Source organism: Perna viridis, chromosome 1 (genome assembly GCF_037379345.1).
Source record: "Perna viridis isolate PV_CMFRI_1.1 ecotype Kerala chromosome 1, ASM3737934v1, whole genome shotgun sequence".
Classification (NCBI taxonomy): domain Eukaryota; kingdom Metazoa; phylum Mollusca; class Bivalvia; order Mytilida; family Mytilidae; genus Perna; species Perna viridis.
The window spans coordinates 34,385,268-34,409,842 of record NC_142445.1 but is presented as its reverse complement, the minus strand read 5'-3'; the positions used below and the strand labels follow the sequence as shown (position 1 = coordinate 34,409,842).

The 24,575-nt window shown below is 31.9% G+C and overlaps 1 protein-coding gene across 1 annotated transcript in view; it reads left to right on the top strand.

Annotated features, from left to right (window-relative positions):
* LOC148628480 (nuclear pore complex protein Nup155-like) overlaps positions 1-24,242 on the top strand; it is a 49,778-nt gene extending 25,536 nt beyond the window's left edge. The window contains exons 13-33 of the mRNA XM_088588245.1: positions 920-1,066; positions 1,607-1,717; positions 2,870-3,044; positions 4,046-4,205; positions 4,482-4,548; positions 4,940-5,052; positions 5,756-5,832; positions 6,917-7,050; positions 7,651-7,710; positions 9,743-9,874; positions 10,417-10,494; positions 11,090-11,286; positions 12,563-12,713; positions 14,335-14,439; positions 14,835-14,989; positions 15,375-15,618; positions 16,722-16,842; positions 18,056-18,166; positions 20,745-20,881; positions 21,819-21,925; positions 23,851-24,242. Coding sequence (XP_088444371.1) covers positions 920-1,066; positions 1,607-1,717; positions 2,870-3,044; positions 4,046-4,205; positions 4,482-4,548; positions 4,940-5,052; positions 5,756-5,832; positions 6,917-7,050; positions 7,651-7,710; positions 9,743-9,874; positions 10,417-10,494; positions 11,090-11,286; positions 12,563-12,713; positions 14,335-14,439; positions 14,835-14,989; positions 15,375-15,618; positions 16,722-16,842; positions 18,056-18,166; positions 20,745-20,881; positions 21,819-21,925; positions 23,851-23,986 — 2,718 coding nt within the window. The 3' untranslated portion in view covers positions 23,987-24,242. The remainder of the gene's footprint in view (positions 1-919; positions 1,067-1,606; positions 1,718-2,869; positions 3,045-4,045; positions 4,206-4,481; positions 4,549-4,939; positions 5,053-5,755; positions 5,833-6,916; positions 7,051-7,650; positions 7,711-9,742; positions 9,875-10,416; positions 10,495-11,089; positions 11,287-12,562; positions 12,714-14,334; positions 14,440-14,834; positions 14,990-15,374; positions 15,619-16,721; positions 16,843-18,055; positions 18,167-20,744; positions 20,882-21,818; positions 21,926-23,850) is intronic.
* Positions 24,243-24,575: the final 333 nt, after the last annotated feature.

Genomic DNA, 24,575 nt, shown 5'->3' with positions numbered 1-24,575 from the left:
AAAAACATTGCCGCCTTTACTAAAAATAGAACATAGGGGTTTAACAGTAGTTTTTTGCATATATCTCCAAACCTGTTAAGTTTGGCCAATATCTTTCAATTGCTGAAATATCCTTATTATAATGCCTACAAAAGTCTCCAGGAATCAAGTTGCCAGATGACTCCATGTAAGGATTATTGCTCTTGAGTGGTGAAAAATTACTTTTTTTTTAGTTTTTAGCCTATATCTTGAAAATTATGATAGATAGAATGAAACTTTAATTTGCTGTAATGATCCTTATTATAATGCCTACAAAAGTCTCCAGGAATCAAAGTTGTCAGACGACTCCATGTAAGGGATATTGCCCTTGAAAGGCAAAAAATTATGTTTTTTGCAGTTTTCTGTCAGTATCTTGAAAACTATAATAGATAGAATGAAACTTTCGATTGATGAAATGATCCTCATGATAAGTCCTACCAAAGTCTTCATGGAGTCAAAATTGTCGGACAACGTTTTGTTAGAATAATTGCCCTTAAATTTAACCAGGTGAGCGATTCAGGCTGCTGGGAGCCTCTTATTTTTCATATTAGAGTTATGTTTGTTGGGGTTTAACGTCCGAGCAGCAATATTTCAGCTATATTCAGACGAATATTAGAGTTATGGGACAGTGGTCAAGTATTATGTAATTGAGTTTGATGGTTACTTTTATTATATTGCCCATTACCTTCTGTTGTCATGAATCTTTTCTTCTAAAATAATTCAAGCCTGTCACCAGAATATTTAGGAGTTAGCGGTTGTACTTTTTAGAACACTGGCTTTCCCTTTCATCATCATGACAACCTTAAATAATGGTTGAACTTTGTTAAAGATAGTTGAGGTGAGAACATTGTAACATCCCTTTGATACCCCTTATGCCTATATCTTTATATTTTTATTCCAGACAACCACAGCAATAGGCGGTAAAACATGGGCATTAAGTGAGGAGAAATCTGAATTATATGTTCCAACTTCAGAGAAATGTGATCCACCAGCTATTGTTACTCAACATAGTGATGTTCCCAGGAAGTTTGTCCTACTTACAGATAAGGTTATTCATATATTGTTTCAATATGTTGACTTTTATATTGATAATTTCTATTCATTTCGTTTTATGGCCAGGCTGAATTCTTGGGATTTTTTTTAATATGAGACTAACTGTGTATTTAGACTTATTTGATTTTAAGAAAATAACATCCAGACTTTGTTTTTATTAAAACCTGATGAATGAACTATTTTATATTAATACATCTTAATGAGTAACTGATATGTATTTTTTTTTTTTTTGCTCTACTGATTTTTTTACCTAATTGTAGGTAAATGTCTTCCAAATAACATCTATATTTTTGTTGTAATTTGATATGCTCAGAGAAAAATATTAAGAAAAATTCTAGCTGTGTTGATTTGTCAGACGCATCATAGACACTAGGTTCACTGTGATAATCTAGTCTTGTTATCAGGTGCTGTACACATTTGTAGATATAAGTTTGAGGTCCATGCTCCAAGTTTTTAATGGAGCCTGAGTTGCTCATTTACTTAAAAATAGTTAATTTGTACAGACAGATTTTCATTTGTAGCTATCTGTTTTCAGGGTAGCTATATTCTGACAAAGTTACGACCAGTTGATCAGTTACGTCTACTGCTACTTGACTGTCAGGGACCTGACGCTGAAGAGGTCAAAGGTTTCTTTCGACTTCACAAAGTATGTGTTTGAACATCTATTTGCCCTTTAAAGATTTGTTAAATGACTGGTCACACAGAAGCAGGCTAGTCTGGTGATTCTTGTACTTTTATCGTGGGTATTTATATCCTGTACTTAATCTAGTTCACTGTTATTAAATTTTGTGTTATTCTTGATAAAAAGGTTGCCATTCATTCATAAATTTTCAGTCTAATTAATTTGTTTTGCAAATAGAGCAAGAATTGTTAAAACTCATTTCTTTAATTCCAAAATTGAAATCGCTTTGTGTCCATTGGTTTGTTGTCACTTAGTGTACATTAATCAATTTAATTTTTTATCATACTCCTACCTTGCCCCGTGCAGGTCCGGGTGTTAAAAGAGTAGGCCTGCAGCACCGCTAAGCTTGTCGTATAAGGCGACTAAATAGTGCTCAGAAACCTAGCCGGGGGCTAGGCGCTCTGCCCACAGAGCAACTGGGATGTGTGCCCCAGGTGGTGGAATGGGGTACCCCTGACGTGTTACATGCTGGGGTTGTCAGGCTATAATACGGAAAACCTGACCACAAACCATAGTGGTGCACCGTGTTGGGAAAGATGCCACGTTCCTCGCACGTTAAAGAACCCTGCTGTGGTATTCGATAGGAGTAGGAACCTTTGCGCTCCGCCACAGGAGGCTGAATTGCCCGACCTTAGCCATCCCCCCCTTTTTCCAGTGGCAATCAAAATTTGTCGACCCTATTGTCCTTGTGTCCCATCCTTTTTTTTTCATTTCATGTTCATTTTATCATCCATTTCATGTTCATCGTCTGAATATAGCTGAAATATTGCTGCTCGGACGTTAAACCCCAACAAACAAACAAACAAAAAATACTCCTACCTCAAATTATTGTTTACATTCTTGAAGCCATACTTATATTCATATGTATTTACTATACCCCACACAACGAAGTTGTAGTATGTGAGTCTACTATGTACCATGATAAGTTAAGATCAAGTTTATGTTTTGTTGAGATTTTCAATGAATTAAAGCCCTTTCTTTGAATTTTCTTTTTTTTATCCAAATACATTTTATTTGAGAGTCCAATATGTGGATGTGTGGGGTATGTGAGCATGCTTACTAAGGCTCTTTAATTTTAACTTAAAAGCTTAAAAATATATATATTTCCTATTACAGATAGAACAGGCATGTGCAACATGTTTGATTATCGCATGTTCTAGGATAGCTGCAGATCAACAGGTTGCTAATTGGGCAACTATGGCTTTTTTCATGTATGGTGGAGATGCGCAGTACATTCTTAATCCTGGGATGGGGTCAGACAGAAGTATGATGACCAGTAATATAGGACCAGGTATTTACATATATATTTTTATATACACACTAATTTGGTATGTAGTAAGCCTTCTGATTACTTGGGCCTTTTTGGACAACAATGGTTATTTTGTATAAACTAATTTGGTGATGTCATTTATATTGATTGGTCTGCTGTCAAATAATACCAGACTAAACAAAATTTTGATTAAGGATCAAATTAAAATTAAATTATAACAATTTATGAAACAAAAATACCAAGGTTGCTGATATCACACAACTTTGTCAAAATTTCAAAATCTGTAAATATTGTAACATTGAAGTTGATATATTATTATGGTGTTGTGATATTGCACTATCCTATTATGGAATATGTACTTCTTTGTATTACCATATCTGTACATAATTTTTGAAAGCCAGTTATGAAATTAATACATGTATATATATCTATTCTTTTATAAGACTTTTGCTGGTAGTGAGTTTGTGTGGTACTTAGTAAGCTAATACTGTAAAGGTATATGAAAAACTAAATCAAATCTTATTTTAAATACACTAATTTGTTGGAATTTATATTCACAGATTTATAAGGTTTTTCAAGCTTTTCAATCCGTAGTATTGGACAAGACATATTTTTTTTAGCATTTAAAAGTAGTAATCTTTGTAAGAATCATGCAAAGTCTATAACATGTGATACACCTGAAAAAGAAAGCTACATATCTTAATTTTTGTTATTAAGTTGCTATATATGTCTCTGTTATGGAATGTATAATTATTCATTCTTATGAGATAATCCACATTGAAAATCCAACAGTTTCTATTGTATTTTAGTGTCATTAACAGAGTTATCTCCCTTAATTTTGAATACAGTGCATTCTGTATAATTTTTATGTCCTAAGAACTAGGGTTATATGAAAACCACCTATTAATTTCTGTTTACTACAACATTTGAAACAAAATACCAAAAATAAAAAAAGTAAGCTTTCAACCATGTATCTCAATCTGCATGATTCTTATCTGTAGTGCCACTTAATATCATTTCAGGACTCCATCCAAGTCAGACATCTACACCAGCCCCAGGGATGGGACCAGGGGGTGGGATGCATTATCATCACCCTTTCAATCCTAGCCAGAATGTATCTCCAGATATTACATTCTCAGGAAAGCACAATGGAATCTGTTTGTACTTGTCAAGAATTTTAAGGTACTCCATGTTGAAAAACCTCCAGAAAGTACATAAAATAATTTGTTTTGTAAGTTGAATGATTAGATAGAAGTATTTATAAAAAGTATAATGTTGTGATGCTTTTAAAGTTAGGCCACACTTGTGCAATCATAAGAATGGAAAAATTGACCATAAAGAAGGATGTGAAGTATTTTATATAAGATTTATACTATTTGTATGGAAAATCATATTCCTGTAATACATTAAAGGCATTATATGAGTATTTCAGAGTTGGTTTACTTGATTTTATTACAGGTCTGTGTGGGATTGTAACATAGTGACAGATTTTCCTTGCCAAACACAACATGGACTGGTCAATTTTGTAAGCAAACTTTGATTAAACTCTACTTTAAAAATTGTTTATAAGCTCATTTATTTGAATTCATCAAGGCTAAAATTTCGGTTGATTTATTTTGATATTCATATTGCTAGATCTTATTAAAGAAATCATAATTAATTTATAACTGTTGTACAGGAATGCAGACACACTAATATTACATCTGTATTGACTTGTCTATTATACCTAGGTTAGTATTTATGTTGAAGCTTTGTTTGTTTGAAGACGTGTCTACGATAATGAAGTTTGGATTGTATTTTAAAAGAGTCAAATTTTTGCATTTTCTTGCCCTCACTTAAATTGCCAAGATAAGGAATTTTTGTGAACAATTTACTTTGATTTTTTCTATATATTCTTTTATTACTTCTTGTTTTAGCTGACATGTAGCTTTTCCATTGATACCTTAACAGATATATTAGAAGATGTGAGGGGGCTGTCAGACTTTGTTGATTTCAACTCCAGATTTGATACTGGACCTGCAGATACAAAGTAAGACATTAAACTGGAAGTTATTCCTATGTACCCCCCAAAAACATATTTAGTGGAGGTATAACAATTTTCATATGATTGTGACATATTTAAGTAAATGCCTACTCCTTTCAAGTAAAAAAGACAGTTAGAATTTATATGGGCATCTGTTAATCCTGACATTGTATTTTTACCACAGAAGTAGTTTAAAAATATCTTTATTCTCAATAAGTCATGAGACTAGACTTTATTTTCTCCCAACTGTACTTTCCTTTTATATATGACATGAGATTGTGCGAGGGGGGGGGGGTTATTTTTTAAGCATTGTTCACAGTACCTTAAGTTTAGTTTGAATTAAATGACCTTCAATCACAATCTGGCTCATTTTTTGCAGAATTATAATGTACTTCAATGATGAGATTGTGTTCAGTTTTGGGATTTAAAAATGGTATAGAGGATAGGCAAATGGATTTTACTGCTTTAGCTTTGATTTGAAAGGGAAAGATTTATAATGATAATTTGAAGGTTAAGGTATGCCAACTAATCATCCATCTCATTAAATCCTGTTACAACAACCATTAGTAGTGAGTATTCATTCACTTGGGACAATGCATTTCTACTTGCTTTAACTCACAGAATAGATGTTTAATATGCAGATGCATTTTGGGTTTCATACATATTATTTGCTGTATGCAGAAATGATGTTGATCTGCATATATTTTAGCCTGATGCCAGCCATGCCCTTTTCACCAAGGTTTATGATGAATCATGGAGATGACCAGATCAAGAAGAAATTGCAAGGTACATTTTGTTTGCAAAGGAAACTCATATTGAAAAATATTCATATAAAATTATCTATAGTGTCTTTCTTATATAATTTAGTACATTAAGAATGAGATCTGTACTGCTTTTTTGTGACGCCTTTTTTTTAAATTAAAAATGATCACATTTCCATTTTATACACATCATATACTTGTTTCCTATACATTAAATACCTTGTTTCAATAGAGGCATAAAGGTAATAAAAGATAGAATATTGCTTTTTATCTATAGCTAAGAGCTATCAAAGCTGGAAAAATCCCTTGTAACTTAACCTTTGTTTGTATCCCTTATGATTTTTGAAAATCAATCTGCCAATCACAATTTCTAAAATTTTTGAAAATAACGAAAAATCATTGAGAAAATCTATAAAATAAAGAAGAAAATCAACTAATTACTGGGGGCAAAGATTGCTTGGAGATTTACTCAAGCTTGGATTTATTTTCATTTACTTGTTAAATATTTGGCACTTGTGTTCATAAATTGGTTATTCACTCTTTCCAATTAATTATCCTACAAATATTTTAGAAGAATCTGCAAAAAATTCAGTTTGACATTGCTCATTTTATTTAATCTCAAACCTGGCTAAAAAAAGGATATTTTGTTGTCCTTCAAAAATGTTCTTGTGAACACTTGGGAATCATATGAAGGATTTTAAGAAAACTTGCCACTACATAGTCCAGAGAAAAATCTTAAGGCCTTTCAGCATTTGGTTTTACTGCAGTTTTTATGTAAGTACTATATAAAGGGGTCACCTCATTTTGTCCCTACAAGTCTATAAGTTATTAAACATGTATCAATTTGTGGGAGTGAAATCTTGAAAACCTTACTTGGAATGCTTTTGCCTTGAGCTGACATTTTCCATTTCAGTGGGTTTGTTTTCTCTTTGAAATATTTACCATATCCATTCTCCTTATATTTGAAAATTGATATGAAACCTCAGCTTAATGTATTATTACATTTTCCTTTGTTAAGCTTCAACTTGCTGTCTCTATTTTCTTGACATTTTTGTATGAATAACATGGTAACGTCATCTGTATCATCTGCTTCTTTACTTGATTGACAGCTGAAGCGCAGAAAATGGAAAAAATCTCTCTACAGCACATACAGGATCTAATTCATCAAGTAGAAGAAGTTCTGGGTCTCATCAAAATTCTTTGTGATCATCAATTTAATATTATAGCTGCTTCTCTATCTAAGGTAATGAAGTATTTAGTTTATTTTGTTTAAAATGATATTATTTGCTTAATTGTAGTTAGTGTTTTAAATGATTAGTTTTAATAAAAAAAAACTAGTTTCAAACAGGCATTATAGGTTTACTGTCATCCATTTTTTCTCCATTCACGTATAATTTGAAATGACTATTTTTACTGAAAGAAAACATGCTGTCATTTTTATTTTATCTTGGATACAACATTTTCCTATCACCTGATCAATAAACAAGGTCATTAATTTAAAAACCACAGTCCTTTTAACCAAACCACTTTTACCAATGAAATAATCTGGCTGAAGAAAGGTGTGTGTATTGCAATAAATTAATATGAATTCATCTTAGTTTTTGCCAAAATATTAAATTATATGGAATGTAACCAATATCTGAATATATAATCTTGTATAAAGAACTTTGGTTTGATTTACTTATAACATAATGCTGATTCATAGTTTATTGTGCATAAATCGAACCACAAAGTACTTTATACAAGATAATATATTCAGATATTAGTTACATGATTTCAATTTTCACTGAGCCAAGTTCTTAGTTTTGGTTAGTCTTTTATACATATGTGTTTGATTTTTCAGGATCAACAAAATCAGTTGAGATCCATGACATTAAAACAGATGGTTGTATCTGGAAAAGAGGTGTGTCTTAACTATTACTTGACTTAGGTCATTTTTTAGGATGTAAAACTGATAAATTTTTGATCTCTTAGTTTACCCATTCCTAAAGCATCAAACTCTTAAATAGGTTTTCACACCAACTTATGTTGACGGTTTTTTCATACTTGAAAAAAGACATTTGCGAAGGGTATAATGTTTTGGACCTGTCCGTCTTCAGTTTTCGAAACACTTGCAGATATTGACATGATTTTTGGTATACAAGTTCACCATAAGTTACAGGTTAAGTTTAACTTTCATTCCGCTCCGATGATTTTTACCTACATTATGGGCCTTGAACTTAACAAAATTCACAGAAATAACAGTTTTCCTGACTTTTTTTCTAAATGCTTGCAGATATTGACATGAGTTTTGATATATTAGTTCACCATGATAAGTTGTAGGTCAAGTTTAAGTTTCGTTTTGTTCTGATGATTTTTACCAAAATTATGGACCTTGAACTTAGCAAAATTCACAGAAAAAAGCATTTTCCAGACTGTTTTTCTAAACACTTTTTTTGGTATATAAATTCACCATGATAAGTTACAGGTTAAGTTTAATTTTTGTTTTGCTCTGATGATTTATATCGAAATTACAGACCTTGAACTTAACAAAATTCACAGAAATAACAGTTTTCCGGACTTTTTTTCTAAATGCTTGCAGATATTGACATGATTTTTGGTATGTAAATTCACCATGATAAGTTACAGGTCAAGTTTACGTTATGTTCCGCTACAATGATATTTACTTTGGATTAACTGAAACTCAAAGAAATCACAGTCTGGAGTTTTAAACTACCATTCTGAGTAACAGAAGTTAATTAGAAGATTAAGGCCTAAAGCCTTAAAAACACTCTTATTCCTTTTTTTTATCGGTGTCCTTCTACATGTAGTCCTCTTACGAAAAAATTTACTTTAGTATCCAACATGGGGATACGTGTAGTATGTGAGGGCGCTCACTGAGGTTCTTGAATAGAAAATAATTTAATATGACTTTTTTTATTGTTAGAAAAGATGCTGTCATTTTTATTTTATCTTGGATACAACATTTTTCTATCACCTGATCAATAAACAAGGTCATGAACTTAAAAACCACAGTCCTTTTAACTGGACTACTTTTACCAATGAAATAGTCCTGTCTGAAAAAAAAGGTGTGTGTATTGTAATTAATATGAATTAATTATAATTTTGCCAAAATATTAAATTATAAGGAATGTTAATAATAGTAATATCTGAATATATAATTTTGTATTAAGAACTTTGGTTTGATTTACGTGATATAAACCACATCTGATATAATTTTCAGATATAAGTTGCATTCCTTAAATGTAACCAGTCATGAACTACATCTTTTGCTGCACAGTAGTTCTCCTGTCCAACAGTTGATATTGACTTACTTCCATTTTAATACGACCAGCATTTGCCTGCATTTACTGTTTTTAATGCAAATTAACTCATTGTAGCTTTTTTTTTAATGTGACCAATGGCTGCATGTTTCAGTATAACAGTTATACATATTTGTATTTAGTTACTTTTGTTTTGTTTTATTGTTTGTTTTTTCTTGTACTACTTTGTTATGTTTGTTAACAGACTTATTTGTATATAATTCTGTCTTCATTTGTATTGCACAAGGGCCTCATGGAAGATTAGTTCTTGTAAATGAACTGTGTTACCCTCTCAAAATAAAGTCTTATTATTATTATTATCATTATTATTATTATTTAAAAAAGTCATCTTATCCAGTCAGTAGTTTTCTTTTTAGCCCACCTGACCCAGCATTTTTGATTAACTGTTAAATCAAAGTAGACCACTTACCCTCAAAAGCCATCTTTAACGTACCAGCAGTTTAAGTTTATCTTCTATTTGACTCTATAACTTCATGTACTAGAATGATCAGAAGAGTTTGTTATATCACATTTCAACTGAAGTACTGGTAGCTCTTTATAGTTGATGTGTTGGCTGGGTTTACTTTTGTGTGGTTTTACAAAACTACATACAAGTATTGTTATCCATTTCAGATGTGTGTTTCTCTGATTACTTGTCTGATCAATAGATATTTAGATGACAATGCTACTATAGATGTCATCAATGCCAAGCTAAGAGAAGTGAGTCCTACACTGTACAGCTCTGATGATGCTACATGTTCTAAGGTATTATATTGAATCGATATCATTCTTATCTAATGAAAATATTACTTTTCAGACTTTTTGGATATTCTGATGCTTATCTATACATTCATGACTCAGTAAATGGTAAAATTCCTGTCATTGACTGAAAAATTGGGTGTTCCAAAAGCAATGACCCTTTGACTATTTGACCATAAGACTGATATTGAATATGAACAACATATTTTCTATCTAGCAAACAGTATATGTTGAGGAAAAGTATGTTTGGAATTGAAACCCATCAACACAAAATATTGTAAAAATTCACCTGGCCTCATTTGTATTTCAATTGCGAAACATTTTAAAATTGACTATAAAATCATGTTGATTCTTCATATTTTATTGTTTCAAACAATCCATGTTTTATTTTTGGTATGTATTGGGCTGACTGTTTCATTCAAGTAAAGTCCAGTACCAAGTTAGTATGTTTGGGCTCCCTGAAGCCTTTTGTATTATGTATGAAATTAAAACATAAAGATCTGATACATTAATTTTGTTTAGTTAACTTTTAATATATGTTTTATCAGGCAAATGAATTACTACAGGCAGCAAGAATTAATCAGAATCAGACAGAAAAGAGGAGAATGTTATTAGAATCTCTCAAGGTCTGTAATAGTTGTCTGAAGTTGTATGACAGAATAAGATAATATTATTTATCTCTTGTTATAGAACAAAGTAAAAAGGGTATTTTAATTTACTTCTATGTCTATAGTTATTAGAATTACATTTGTTGTTCTAAAGTAACTGCCCTGAATAAAAAATTGGAGACAATGTAGATGAATAATTATCAAAACTAAATATTAATAGGATAATTAATTGGAAAGAGTGAATAACCAAAATATTATCACAAGTGCCAAAGACCACCTCGATATAATGAGTGTGTGGCAAGTTCCATGCACAAGTTAAATCCTCAAGCGTTCTTGGCACGAGCGATAATATTTTGGTTATTCACAATAACCATTGATTATCCTATTTATTACATAGATTTTCTTCATAATTTATCAATATTTTCCGTATTAATTTTAAATTCTGTGATTGGGAGATTGATATTAAAGTTGTGATGTTTTGGTGTGAGAAAGTGTGAGAATGAAATTACCAAATTTATTTCAACATATGAATTGTCGAAATTTATTACACTAGGAACATTTGATAAACATGGCTCTATATAATAAATATATATATATATATGATTGTCTTTAGCTTTATAAAGAAGTATCACAGAACCTGCAGCTTCCAGTGGTGTGTAATTCATTTGCTGGTGTACATTTCTATGAAGGGATAGTTGACTTGTGTTTATCCATTTCTGGTAAAAGAGATCCGCAACAGTTAGCCTTACATTACTATCGTAGTGGAGAACCTTCAGAAGACATTCAAGGGATGACAGCATATATGGCAAGGTATTGGATGATGTTTAAGTGAGAATAAGCCAGTTTAATCAGACACAATAGGCATTAGTTACTGTGAAACATATTAGTGCATTTTGTTTTTCTTGACAGCAGTAATAGTATAGATATACAGTCCTCATTTTTATATGCCTGTTTTGAAAGACCTATAATCGTGTTACCCCTGGCCGACTCATCTTGTGATACCAAAAGTGTACATAAAATTCTCTTTCATAGATCGATACATTGTTTGTCAAGATAAGAAGCTCCTTTTTGATTTTTCATTGTAATAAGATTTTTTTGGTTTTTGATCTTTCAGGATCAAAATACCTTATGTCCCCGGTTCATCACAGGAAATTCCCTTCTGTTCAAGACACTACATGAAAATTTAATCCAAATGTAATTTCTTTTATATCTTTTAATTCCTCTTTTATAATCTGTGAATGTCGTTGCAGCTCAATTATACTATTGGATGATTTCTGCAAATAAAATTAAGATCTAGTGTACAATTCCACTGAAGATTTTCAAAGAGGGACTCCATTTAGGCCTTCTAATAAATTTGCATTAAGTGAATTAAGTTCTTGCAGTAATGTACATATCAGTTATTAGTCAAAGTTTCCATCCTATCATTAATATTTTATGATTACTATACAGAAAGTGAAGAGCTGTGAATTTAATTAAGTAAAATTGGCAGGAATATTGTAATTTATCAAAAGTGGGTTGTTTTGGAAAAATATTTTGTTCATCATGAAAATTATTTCTTACACTGAAATTGATTTTATTTGAGTATAATTACAGTGTATGATAATACTCTGTTAAAATAGCTTTATGCAGTTAAATGTGTGTGAAGTTGGATACTATTTTTATAACATGCACTAACTTTTCATGATTACATTAAAGACAAAAAAACTTTTTTTATTGTTAATGTTGGGTATTTGCAATGGGGAAATTATCTGACTTTTTAATGAATTACAAATGAAGATTTCTTTTTATGATATTCTTGCAATTGATTTTTTCCCAAAAGGGGAATATATTTTTTCATGCATGCTTGTTACATGTATTTACAATACTCTAGTATCAAAGATTCAAATATAAATGTTGTCTGAATCAGTTCGTCAGTGCTTGTCTTTGCACCCTTCATGCTTATGCATTGAAGTCTGTATGCTTTGTTGAAAGTATAAAAAAATATGAGTAAAAATGTTAACTGATTATAGTGACTATTCCAGTGTTTGATGAATGTCCTCTTTGTATAGCTTGACTTAAAATTTTATGATATCATTTCAACTTTCAGGATGGAATGCTACAACTGTATTACTGACACCTTAGGTTATCTGATGAATGCAAGTATATCCCATCCTCAAGCTCCCAGTATACCTAAGGGACCTGGTCCTCCCCCTACTCCTGATCCCAGTATACTCAATGCAGCAGATGCTGAACAATATGTAAGTAGTTTTGTTAAAATATGTAGGAATTGTCCTGTTAGTCTCTATGGCTTTAGCATAGTCTATGAAATGTTAGAAACAATAAAACTGGCATCTTTTTTGTATAATATTTAAAGACTTGCTTCAACAGCATTTTTTTAATAAAACTGTCAACTGTCAACTGCCTTATTGTCTGTATAATGGGAAAGAATTATTTTTCATGTGATTCAAAGTTTCATTGTTTGTGGTTTAGTCAAACTACTTTACCAACAGAAGGTAAAATTTCCATATTAATTTCCATATTATTGAGACAACCTTATGACACCCACAAATTTAAAAATCCAGGACTTGGCACAGTTTTGGAAAACCATAAAAATTTACACCCACTAGTACTGTGAAAGTGTTATTGTTCGTGGGGTACCAATTTTCGTTAGTTTGGTAAACCACGAAATTTGGTTTCCAAAGAAAAGTCTATTTTCCATTTGTTTGTATGATTTGTCAAATCTATTAATTCAAGAATGAGGGAACTGACAAGTTTTCCGTAAGCCACGAAATTTGGTCTCCTGAAATAAAAGTACTATCTCAGTAACTTAATAGAAAAAAAAAATAATTAGATGTACATGAACCATTTTCATCATTCTTAATGGTTGAGTGGCTGTTAATGCCAACATTTTTCAAAAGTTGATTTATTTTAGTTTTTGATTGAATCAGTCCAATTTTTCTGAAAAAGTACAAAGAAATTATAGTGTTCAAATGAATATCCTACATGCTACATCCTGATATATGAAAAAATTTGTATCCCAATACTATTGATAAAAAAATTTCTTCATTAAAATTTTAAAAGCAGTCCATGGCTTTTTGAAAAAGAATTTCTGACATTCGTGTATGATAAGAGGCAGGTGTAACCTGTAAGACAACTAAGTCATAAGCTGAAGAGGCTTTTTTGATAGATATATCACTTTTCATAAGTTGGAGGATTAAATTGGGGTGACTTTTGTGTAGGCCAAAATGTTTCATATGTTAAACTTTGGTATTTGCACAACATGACACAGCAGATCATTTATTGTCTGACTGATATCAGACCCTCAGTGGTTCTAAGGCCGTACTATTTACATGTTTGCATATAGTCTTTTTTTTCCAGTCTTTCTTTAGACTGCTATAGAATTTTGGTCTCTATATTTCCATGCATGATTCTTCCATTGCATATCTTACACTTGACAAATGTCTACAGATATATAATTGAATGACAATGAAAACTTAATTTGAGATAAGTAAACATAAGGTTTACCACTGTATAATACTGTGATTTATTTTTGTGGGTATTTATTTTCCTAGTTGAAGAGGAAAGATATTTTAATGGTACTAAAATTCATAGTTTATTGGTTATTTAACATTTCTTAAATGTGTCAGCTTTTCCAGTTTTATTGTAATCACAACAGAAATGATGTGATCCAGGCTTTGGAAGGTTGAAGTTTGATATTATTTGTTTTATGGAGAAACAAGCTGTGTGACATTAACATTTAATAACTGTTCATTTAAAGTTTAATAAATATGATACACATATAGTCCCATGAATAAAAAATCTTTTGAAGGAAGTTATGGACATTTGCACAATGAATTGTTATTTTCTTATTACTTTCAGACATCTGATGTTTTCAGACTTGCATTGAAGTCTAATGATGAGTTGTTCCATGTAGCTTTATATGATTGGTTGTTCAGTGGTAACATGATGGAAAAATTACTGGAGGTTTGTAAAATTTACATTTTGATCTATGCTGCCAAGGTAAAGATGGTGTGTCTGTTACCCTTTACCTGTTCTTCATTTGTAAAAGTAGTGATAGAACTTGCTTAAAAAGGCAGGTTGAGTAACTAAAAGATTGAGCTCTTTAAACACATATTTGTGTAAATCTCTAAGAATCCCTACCAAGCACATGGCATATTCCAGCTAACTGTGTCTGATTAGTATAAAGCAGGTTCTGTAAAATTTATCCAACATTCTTGTCCTGAAATGCTTGAAAATATTTGTTATAGATCAATCCAAATTTGTAAGCTACAAAATTTCAAAAACTGAGGTAAGCTAAATTTTTATCTCATTTTCTATGAAATAGAAGTTATATATAATTAAAATAAAATAAATTTCAGGTGCAATCTCCATTCCTTGAGAGCTACCTTAAGAGGAAAGCAGGATACCAGACAGAGGCAGTTCTAGCATTAGACATGTTATGGAAATATTATGAGAAGATGAGAAACTTTCCTGCAGCTGCTAAAATATTATCTAAATTAGCTGAAAGACATGGGTAAGTATTTTATTGATTGAAAATTTCTTTCTGATTTAAAGTTTTAAGTATTAACTGAACTTTTCCAACTATCACAATTTTTTCTTTTTTTTGTAAGGTTAATGTAACTTATTATCAGATGTTTCTCACTAAGGCCAATACCACTTCTTATAAGCATGATAGGTTGCTTGCTTAGAAGTTGAAGAATCAGAAAGCATATCTTAAAAAGGTTTCAGCTCTCTCCACTTACTTGTCTATAATTTAACATATTTGTCTCCTAGACGTATACCTAATTCTATGATAATTCAAAAATCTGTGTGTTACCTGAAACGTAAAGACGTACTGTATTAAAATTAGCAATAATTTCTAAATTTAACCTAAATGTTTTCTTCTTTCGTTTTTTCAGAACTGATGTACGTCTGCAGCAAAGAATAGAATATTTGTCCCGTGCAATAATGTGTGCAAAAAGTTCAACAACCCACATCAGTTCTGCTGCAGATGGTGAATTCCTTCATGAGCTAGAAGAAAAGATGGAGGTTGCTAGATTACAGCTCCAAGTTCACAAAGGTTTAAGTAAGCTTCCTGCCAGCATGTTTGAGTATCGTGATGCTCTTAATAGACTTGATTCTGACCTACTGGACTTAACAGTTGTAAGTGTTTTAACCATATCCTTTTAAACGTGTTTTGTCTGTTTTTTCTTTACTTCAAATACTTTTCTAGGTTCTTATATTTTCATAGCAATTCTTTGAGGGGAATTTGGGAAGAATGTTTTTATTTTTTTTATTATCTTTTTTTTTCTTCATTGTGATAATCTCTTGTAAGCTTGTATTCATGGGAGTAATTTGAAATTCTAATTGAAAACTTGAAGCATCAGTTAATTGAATGAGTAATCAAGGGAAAGAAGATTCTAGCAGAAATCATATTGTAATGTATATGACCTTTGGCTAATTGCTTCTTCAAATCATGTCATGAAACTTGGCAGATATGAAAGAAGACCATATGTTGTGCATACTACCTGGAATTTTTTTATCCAAAAAAATTGAGGGAAGTCTTTTTAACTTAAAAATTTTCTAAAATATACTTCTGAAGAAGCTTGTCTGTCCAACTCAACTGTATTACATCAAACTTCTTAGTATATTACTATGTTAAATTTATTTTTTATTATACCTCCCCCCTCCCCCACAAATAAAGTTTTGGGGGTATTATACTATATAGGAATCACCCCTTCAGTCTGTCCATTTATCTTTCCACATTTCTTGTCAGCACAACTCCCCCTTAACTGCTCAAGTGACTTTTTTATGAAATTTTGTGAAAAGGTTGGGTATTATATGGAGAATGCATGAAGGACTATAGTTAATGTTGAAGGATTCCCAAAGGCAGATAAACCAACTTAAAAGTTTTTGCATCAGCACAGCTATTAACTGCTTAAGGGATTTTAATGAAATTTTATAGGAAGATTTGGCATTATGTGTAAATGTGCATGAAGAAATACAGACTCTAAAGGGAGATAATCCAACTTCAGTGTTTTAAATGTCAACTGCTCCATGGAATATCATGAAATTCTATAGGAAGGTTGGTTTGCATGAAGGAATAAATACTTTAGCTCCTGTACGAGGATTCCAAAGGGAAAAAAATTGAACTTGAACAATTGTATATTTGATATTTGAAGCAGTGTGTATTCTCTTTGTAAGCTTGCTCACAGCATTTCTAGTTGGATTTGATGCTTCTTAATGGTTTGGTAACTTTATTTCAGCTGTATGAGGACTTTGCAGATAAATTTGAATTGTCAGAATGCAAATTAGCGATAGTCCACTGTGCTGGATTGTATGATGTGAGCCTTGTGGAAAGCCTGTGGAAGAGTATTATTGATAAAGGTTAGTTGGCCGATTTACAAACACTCATTAAGTTTTGACGATCACCATCTTTTTACCAATAATGCCCTTAAAAGGGCCTAATTCTATGGAACTATACTGGACTGTAGAAATCAGTGTATTGTTTATCCTGATAAAAAAATTTTTATTCTTCAAATTTTACCCAAGTTATTGTAAATAAATGAAAGTCAATAGAAAGCAATGAAAACAGCAAGAATTATTCAGTAAACTTCCTCTTTTTTTCCCCATATAAATACTGATTTCAGAACTTTATGAAGTTATATTATTAGGTCATATACACAAGGAATATTATGATGAATCAAAAGGGTTATGGCCCATATAGTAAAGGTCTCACTAACCACTTCTAACGTTTCAATTACTTTACATGTTAAAAAAGTAATTTTCAAAGTCTCACTGTGAATTCCCAGGACAAATGACATCTTAAAGTTGCATACCGTTGCGAAGCTTGGAAAGTAAGGCTTCCAAAATCATTATGCTAATGGTACGATGATAGTAGAAATTCTTCACAAAATTTACTTGAATAAATAATACTGAAAATCCATTTTTACCTGTTCTGCTAACTGACAGCATGGAGGCAAATTACTCACACATGTAAACAATATTCATACACTTTTGTAATTAATTACATATATGATTTTAAAGTACTCATTCTCAGCTTTATTTTGACTACTTTTAATCATAATACACACAAATAATGCACTTACAATGCATATGTATAGGTTCAGTGTGTTTTTAGTACTACATAGGGGGGTGGCCATTTGACCCGGAAGTGGTTAGTGAGACCAAAGGAATTAAGGATCAAATATTTGTCTGAAATAAGCAATTTCTTCAACTTTGTGTAATTTGCTTATTTCTTTGACTTCTTAATTTCTTGTCAGAATTTTGTCAAACATCACAATATGAATTATGAGTTTTATCAGGGTTTGTCCTCTGATCTTGTATAAAGCTGCAGCCTGCAAAGCATTTTATTTGACAGTTTTTGTATGCCTATCTTTTGATGAATTTTATTGCAAGTCGTGCAAGGGTTACAATTTGTTTGAAGAATATGTCTTGATGGAAGAAAGTTTCCTTTCACTTTATGTAGTTTTGGATTTTTTTTGCTTCTGAGTGATGTTACTTTTATACCAAAGAAAGGCAGTATGAATGTATCTTGTGTTAGTGGAGCTTTTAATCTTTTCGTTTGTTTCATTTTCAGAAATCTTGAGTACTGGTGCTATGGATCAGAATGCTAGAGTAACAAACTTACACAACAAACTATCCAGTAATGGCAAGCTCTATATAAAAACAGACAGATATTTTCCATCAGGTATAGATAAAACAATTACTTTTAATAGCATCTCAAGATGAAAATATGTTCTGTTCATATAATATGTTGCTTCAAATATAATTTTACTTTCAAACTATGTCAGGGTTTGCAGTTTTCATATGACCACAAAAAATTTTAATTTTATTTTAATGAAATTTTACCACAAGATTCCAAACAACAAAAGTGTACCTGCCAACTTACACAATTTAACACAATTTTGACCATTTGCCTCACTAACATGATTTTTCAGGTCAAATTTGTCCCAAAACCCAATTTTGTCAAAATTACCTGAAAAACTCTGATTCAAACCCCTAAATGCATGTTTCAGTCTCATTTCTTTGATTTAGAAGAGTCGTAAATCTGACATAAGTTGTTAATTGCTGTGTAAACAGGGAAGGGTATGTTTTATGACAGGTAAATAATAATCTCCTAGTAGCAATTAGCTGATCAGGGTTTGACAATTAAATGAAAATGAATCCCGATTGGATCTACCACTATTTTATGAACAGCTAATCATTTTCTAAAGATTAATTTCTACTCCACAGTTAATAATTGACAAATACTGTCAATTTAATAGGTCTAAAATTTGTAGAACCATGTATGTAAACAAATTATAAAATTATCATTGTTTATACAAAATGAGTTGCCTCCCCTGCAATCTTCACGTTTCCTGTAATTTCAACAGTGCAGTATTTTTCCCAAAAGTTTTGTTTGCAATAGTTAATTCCTTTTAAATAGTGATGATTTTGGAAATTATAGTAGCAACATTCTTATATATTTGTTACATTGCCACATGTTCTTTACCTCATTGTATGCATTTAATGAAAAGAAAGAGTTGCCCAAGTTTCCCCATGAGGATTTTCAAAAGTTGCCAGTATGCAAAACAGGTTTGTGTTGCTTTTGGAGGTTATGGCTCCAACTGGTTTGGAATTAAGGACCAAAAAGGGCCAGAAACAAGCATTTTTCTGTGTCTAAACCATAACTTAACTGAGTAAATAAATCTCTTATAAATTGTACTACATGGTATTATACCACAAATGAAAGTCTTAGATTGATTTCGGGGTTGTGACTTGAGCAAAAGAATTAGGGGTCACAAAGGGGCCAGAAACAAGCACTTTTCTGATTTCTGAATGATAAGTTGATTAATAGGTAATGAAATTGTACATTGTAACGCAAGTACAGTACCCAAAAGGAAGGTTGGGATTTATTTTAGGTTGTGGCTGGAACTTTTAGGAATAATGAGCAAATAAGGGATCACTTTGATTCTGGTCAAATTCTTATCCTGTGTCAAATGTCTAATTGATCAAATTTTAAAGCTGTATCAAGTTTGAATGGTGTGCCCATACTTTCCCCAACTAAGGTTTGACCTCCATGGTCGTAACAAGCTGCACCCTGCAAAGCATTTTACTGTAAACATATTAATTTTAGCGGATTCCGCCAAGTGAACATATTCATGGATACTGGTATCAAAAAAAAAAGATTAATGTTTTATAGTGTTAAAACATCAAAAAATTTCATGTATACTATTTTCACTGTTTTCTCTCCACTGCAAAAATAGTGAAAATTAGTACTTTTACAGTATTTGTTTTTTTTCATCACTAAAGGTGAAAGCAAGTCTAGCAGCTGCTTGACAGTCCATTTGTTCATCACACTAAGGGGTACATACTTTGTTTAATTTATAACTATAAAATATATTTAATCATTATTATTAAAGCTTTGCGTAGTGTTTGTATTAATATTTTTAAATATTTTGCTACTAGTTTTTATGGACAAATATTGATGTACATGTTTACTTAATGTAATTTGTAAAACTTCGGTTTTAAATTTAAGGTAGTGTACACATGATGTACATATAAGTGTACCAGCAAATGCCAGTCATGCATGTCTAGACTAGTATTGGTTTTGTTACATTACACAATACTGTATAGAAAACAATACATGTGAAGAGTTAAAGGCTTGCCCCAACAAATTTTTTGAATGGCTGAAAGAGGAAATCTTTGATAAGATATGGACCATAAACTCTTTATACACCTCAATCAATTCAGTTTGACTGTCTGTCTATCTGTCTAGTAAAAAATCCTTTGATAAGATAAGGACCATTACCAGTATCTCATTACCCCACAATCCAGTCAATTGGACTGTCTGTCTTTCTGACCATCAACTTTAAAAGCACAAATCCAAATTAAATAATAATAATAATTATGCTTTATATTGAGATGATTTTTTTTCTCCTGGTGCTTGTGAAAGTTTTTCAGGTTATGGTCTTGTAAATGTAGCTCCTTCTTACCCCTGAGATCAGTTTTGACTAAAGTTGATATGAAGGTGGGGTATTACATGCGAATCTACATGAAATGTTTTAATTATCAAATGCTTGCAAGAAGGCACATTGAATTACATTTTTTTTTACATTTTGTAATTGACTATGAGGCATGAAGTATCCTTTGGTGAACTTTGTCATAGTATTTTTTGTACCTTTTGTTCTGCTTAAGAATACAGTTAATTGGACATACTTAAGAAAGAAATTGTCTTCGTACTTATCAGTGAATGGATCAACTGTAAATGTTGTTTCTATTTTCAGCATTCTTGATTAAGTATTTAGAACAGAGAAGTTGTGAGCTAGGACTAGATACTAGATGGGTGTTCCTGTTAATGTTGGAGACTGGGTTACCTCCGCCTAGAGTACTCGAGATTTATGACCGACTCTTTAAATCTAAGGTATTACTACTTGCCACATGATACATTAAATGCAAAATTACTGAAAATCACCATTCCTGAATATTGTATAGTGGATTTAAAAAAAAAATTTTTTTGTAATTTTTATTAGGAAGGAAGGGGTTTAGTCTTAGATAATGCTTCAAATGTGCTTTAAAAAGACAAACATTTGCTTGTAAAATCAGCTTTTTTATACACACATGCAAAGTTTTTTTTTATATTTAGGAATCGCCCTGTCCATCCACACATCCTGTAATGTCAACTCCCCCTAAACTGTTTGACAAATTCTGATGAAACTTTATCTTGATGAATGGCATTATAAGGAATTGAAAAAAAGGGGAGTCTATTTTGTTCACATTTTGTAATAACTCTTCCTTAAACACTTGATGCATTATTATAAAACTTTATAGAAAGATAATTCATCATCATATGTAAGTGTGCATATAGGTAAGATATTTAGATCCCTGCTCCTGATCTAATCTAATTCTTCACACTCCTCAGAAATTGTTTGACAGGTTTTGATGAAACTTTAAAGTATTAAAGGTTTAGCCTAATTATGCAGATGTTAGATAAGGAAGATGATTATTGATGTATCCCTAGGATCAAATATCAAAGTTGATTATCTAAGTTCACCACTTTTATGCTCAATAACTCACATCATTTACCACAATTAAACATTGTAAGTGTACATCTTTTTAATATTTAGTCCTTTTCTTCTGTTTTTCCCTGGGCAGAAGTTAATTTCACTTTCTACAAACTTTTTTTTATCATTAACATTATGAAAAGCAAAATCACAACGCTAGTCAGTTAGTTTTGATGACTTTTTATGAAAAGATTTTGCATTCTGAGTAGTAGAAAGATAAGAGAATTGAAAGGGAAATAACCATATTTAAGAAATTTGTCTCTAATATTCTAACTAGTCGCTTTTTTTACTAATCAGGACCCGTTTTGGCAGACAATACAGAAGCCATTGAGGTTGTTGGAAGTTTTGTGTGACCTGTTAAGTCATCTAGTGGCAAACCCTGACCAAATACCAGTCTATGAAAGGTAAGATTTGTGAAGTGTGAATGGCAAACCCTGACCAAATACCAGTCTATGAAAGATAGACTTGAAAAAAATGGCTTTGAATCTGGTGTTGTCCAACTTCCCTCATTACATTTTTTATTCCTATGATTTTTTATGTAATGTGACAGTATTATAAGAGGATGTTCATATCATCAGTATCTTTTGTTCTAACAAGATTTGTAAAAAAAAGTACACTCGCTTGAACTCGGATGGCTCGAACACCCGGGATTTCTCGAACACAATTCAAAGTACCAAAATTTTCTCCTATATAATCAATATAAATAACCTTGGATTTCTCGGACTTCAATTTCTCGAAAACTCGAACCGACTAGTCGGTCCGTTCAGTAATAAATCTCAGAGAATAAACCTCACTAACTCAAACTCGTCAGCCATTTTGTCAGCTTAGGTAATAAAAGATGGGAAAAGCTGAAACCCTATTATTAATCAGTGTCATTTTAGTTAATTACAGGTAATATTTAAGTCATCACTAATTAGGTAGTTTGATAAAACTGATTGAAGTTCGAGAATGTTCCGAAGTCAGTATGATGAAACCATGAAAGAAAATCGGATTAAAACAAATTATTGACCAATGGATCCGCACTCTGGACGTTTTTAAAAGAAAAACACAGCATTTTTAATGTCCACAAATCAACATAATCTTCCGAAAGCGAATGAAAAAGATCCACGAACTAACACAACTTTGGAGGAAGTAAGCAATTTCTAACAATAAAGTCGAACATGGACCGGCAACGAAAGAAATCTGGAAATATACAAACTTCAATTTCTCGAACTCCCAATAACTTGAACACATTTCATTGGTCCATTGGAGTTTGAGCTACCGAGGTTTGACTGTTGGTCATTCTGGCAGACAGGTTGCTGTTACAATTTAGGTCAATTTTAGCTCAATAATAATGCAAAACAATTATTATACCCCCTGCAAACAAAGTTTAGGGTGATATGGGAATTGCCCTTTTTTTATCTATGCATCCATCTGTCTGTCTACAGATTTTGTAAATGCGACTCCTCCTAAACCCCTAGCCAGGGGCTAGGGCGCTCTGTCCACAGAGCAACTGTGATGTGTGCCCCAGGAGGTGGAATGGGGTACCCCTGGCATGTTACATGCTGGGGTTGTCAGGCTATAATACAGAAAACCTGACCGCAAACCATAGTGGTGCACCGTGTTGGGAAAGATGCCACGTTCCTCACACGTTAAAGAACCCTACTGTGGTACTCTTCCGGAGTAGGAACCATAGGGCTCCGCCATAGGAGGCTAAATTGCCCGACCTTACCCATCCCTCTCTTTTTCTAGTGGCAATCAAAATTTTTCAACCCTATTATCCTTGTGTCCCATCCCCTTTTTTTCATTTCATCATCATTTCATGTTCATTTTATCATCCATTTCATGTTCATTGTCTGCTCCTCAAATACAGCTCAAGGAATATTGATGAAATTTTATAGGAAGGTTTGGCATTATATGTAGATATGCAAGAAAGAATTTAATTTTTTTAGACCAGTTAAGATCAGTATGACCAATCTAATTCAGTCACTGCATGTAGGATCTAAAAGCACTCTATTCTAATTTCTGTTCTGTTGACCTTTCTGATCAGCCAATCAGATTTCATCTTTCATTATTTTGAAAGCATTATTCATAGGGAAAAACCTGAGGATTTTAAAAAGGTTATCTGAACAGAAAGTAGAATGGCATGTTGTTAGATCCTACATGCAATTACTGAATGAAACAGTTGGTAGGTCTAATTTTAATTAGATTGCAGTGTGACATTTTTATGTTTTATTTTTAAAAGCAAAGACATAGGCTATGTAAAAGTAACATTGCTCATCAAAACAATGTGATACCCACCACCCCTAAAACCAGGGTAGAACTGAACACTCAACTTTTTATTTTTAAGGAGATTGTTTACAACAGTGTGTCTAGATGCTATAGCCAGCTATTTGGTGGAACTACAGGCCATGAGAAGTACAGATTCGCATATTAGACTTATCAATCAGTTCAAAAGACTTCAATCTGAACTGGAAAGATCATGACAAATATATGAAGCAATTTCTATTTGAGAAACATTCAATAGTAGTGTTGTCAATTCAAGTAGGGCATGGGGAAATGAAATTTAAGGAAAAATTTTCATTAAAGACTGACTTTTCTATTGAAACAAAGTTTAATCAACAAGAACTTTCAAAACAATTATATGAGAGTCCTTAATTATTTGTTTCAAATTAATGCAAAATGTCATCTTGTAAATGTGTCTCTTATATCATGAAGTTTTGTAATAAACAAAATCTTCTATTTGTTTTTTTTTTATTTAGAGTTTTTGTTCCCCACCAAAAGGTGACAGAGGGACTTGATAATGGTTTGTGTCTTCCCATCCTTTTGTCATTGTAACTGTGTGGATGCTGAAACTGCTTTGTGATTTGTTTCTATCTGTTGTCGAATGTGTAATGTGAATATTACACTGCCAATATGATTTAACAAATTTTGTAAGAGTTATGGGGCTGACTAAATTCTATATTTCTTAACAATTGAAGATCTTGTGGATGTATCTCCTCTGAAACTTATTGGTAATTTGCTAGTGTATTTTGTGGAATGTATTGTTGTGAAGTGTAGATGTGCCTACTACAC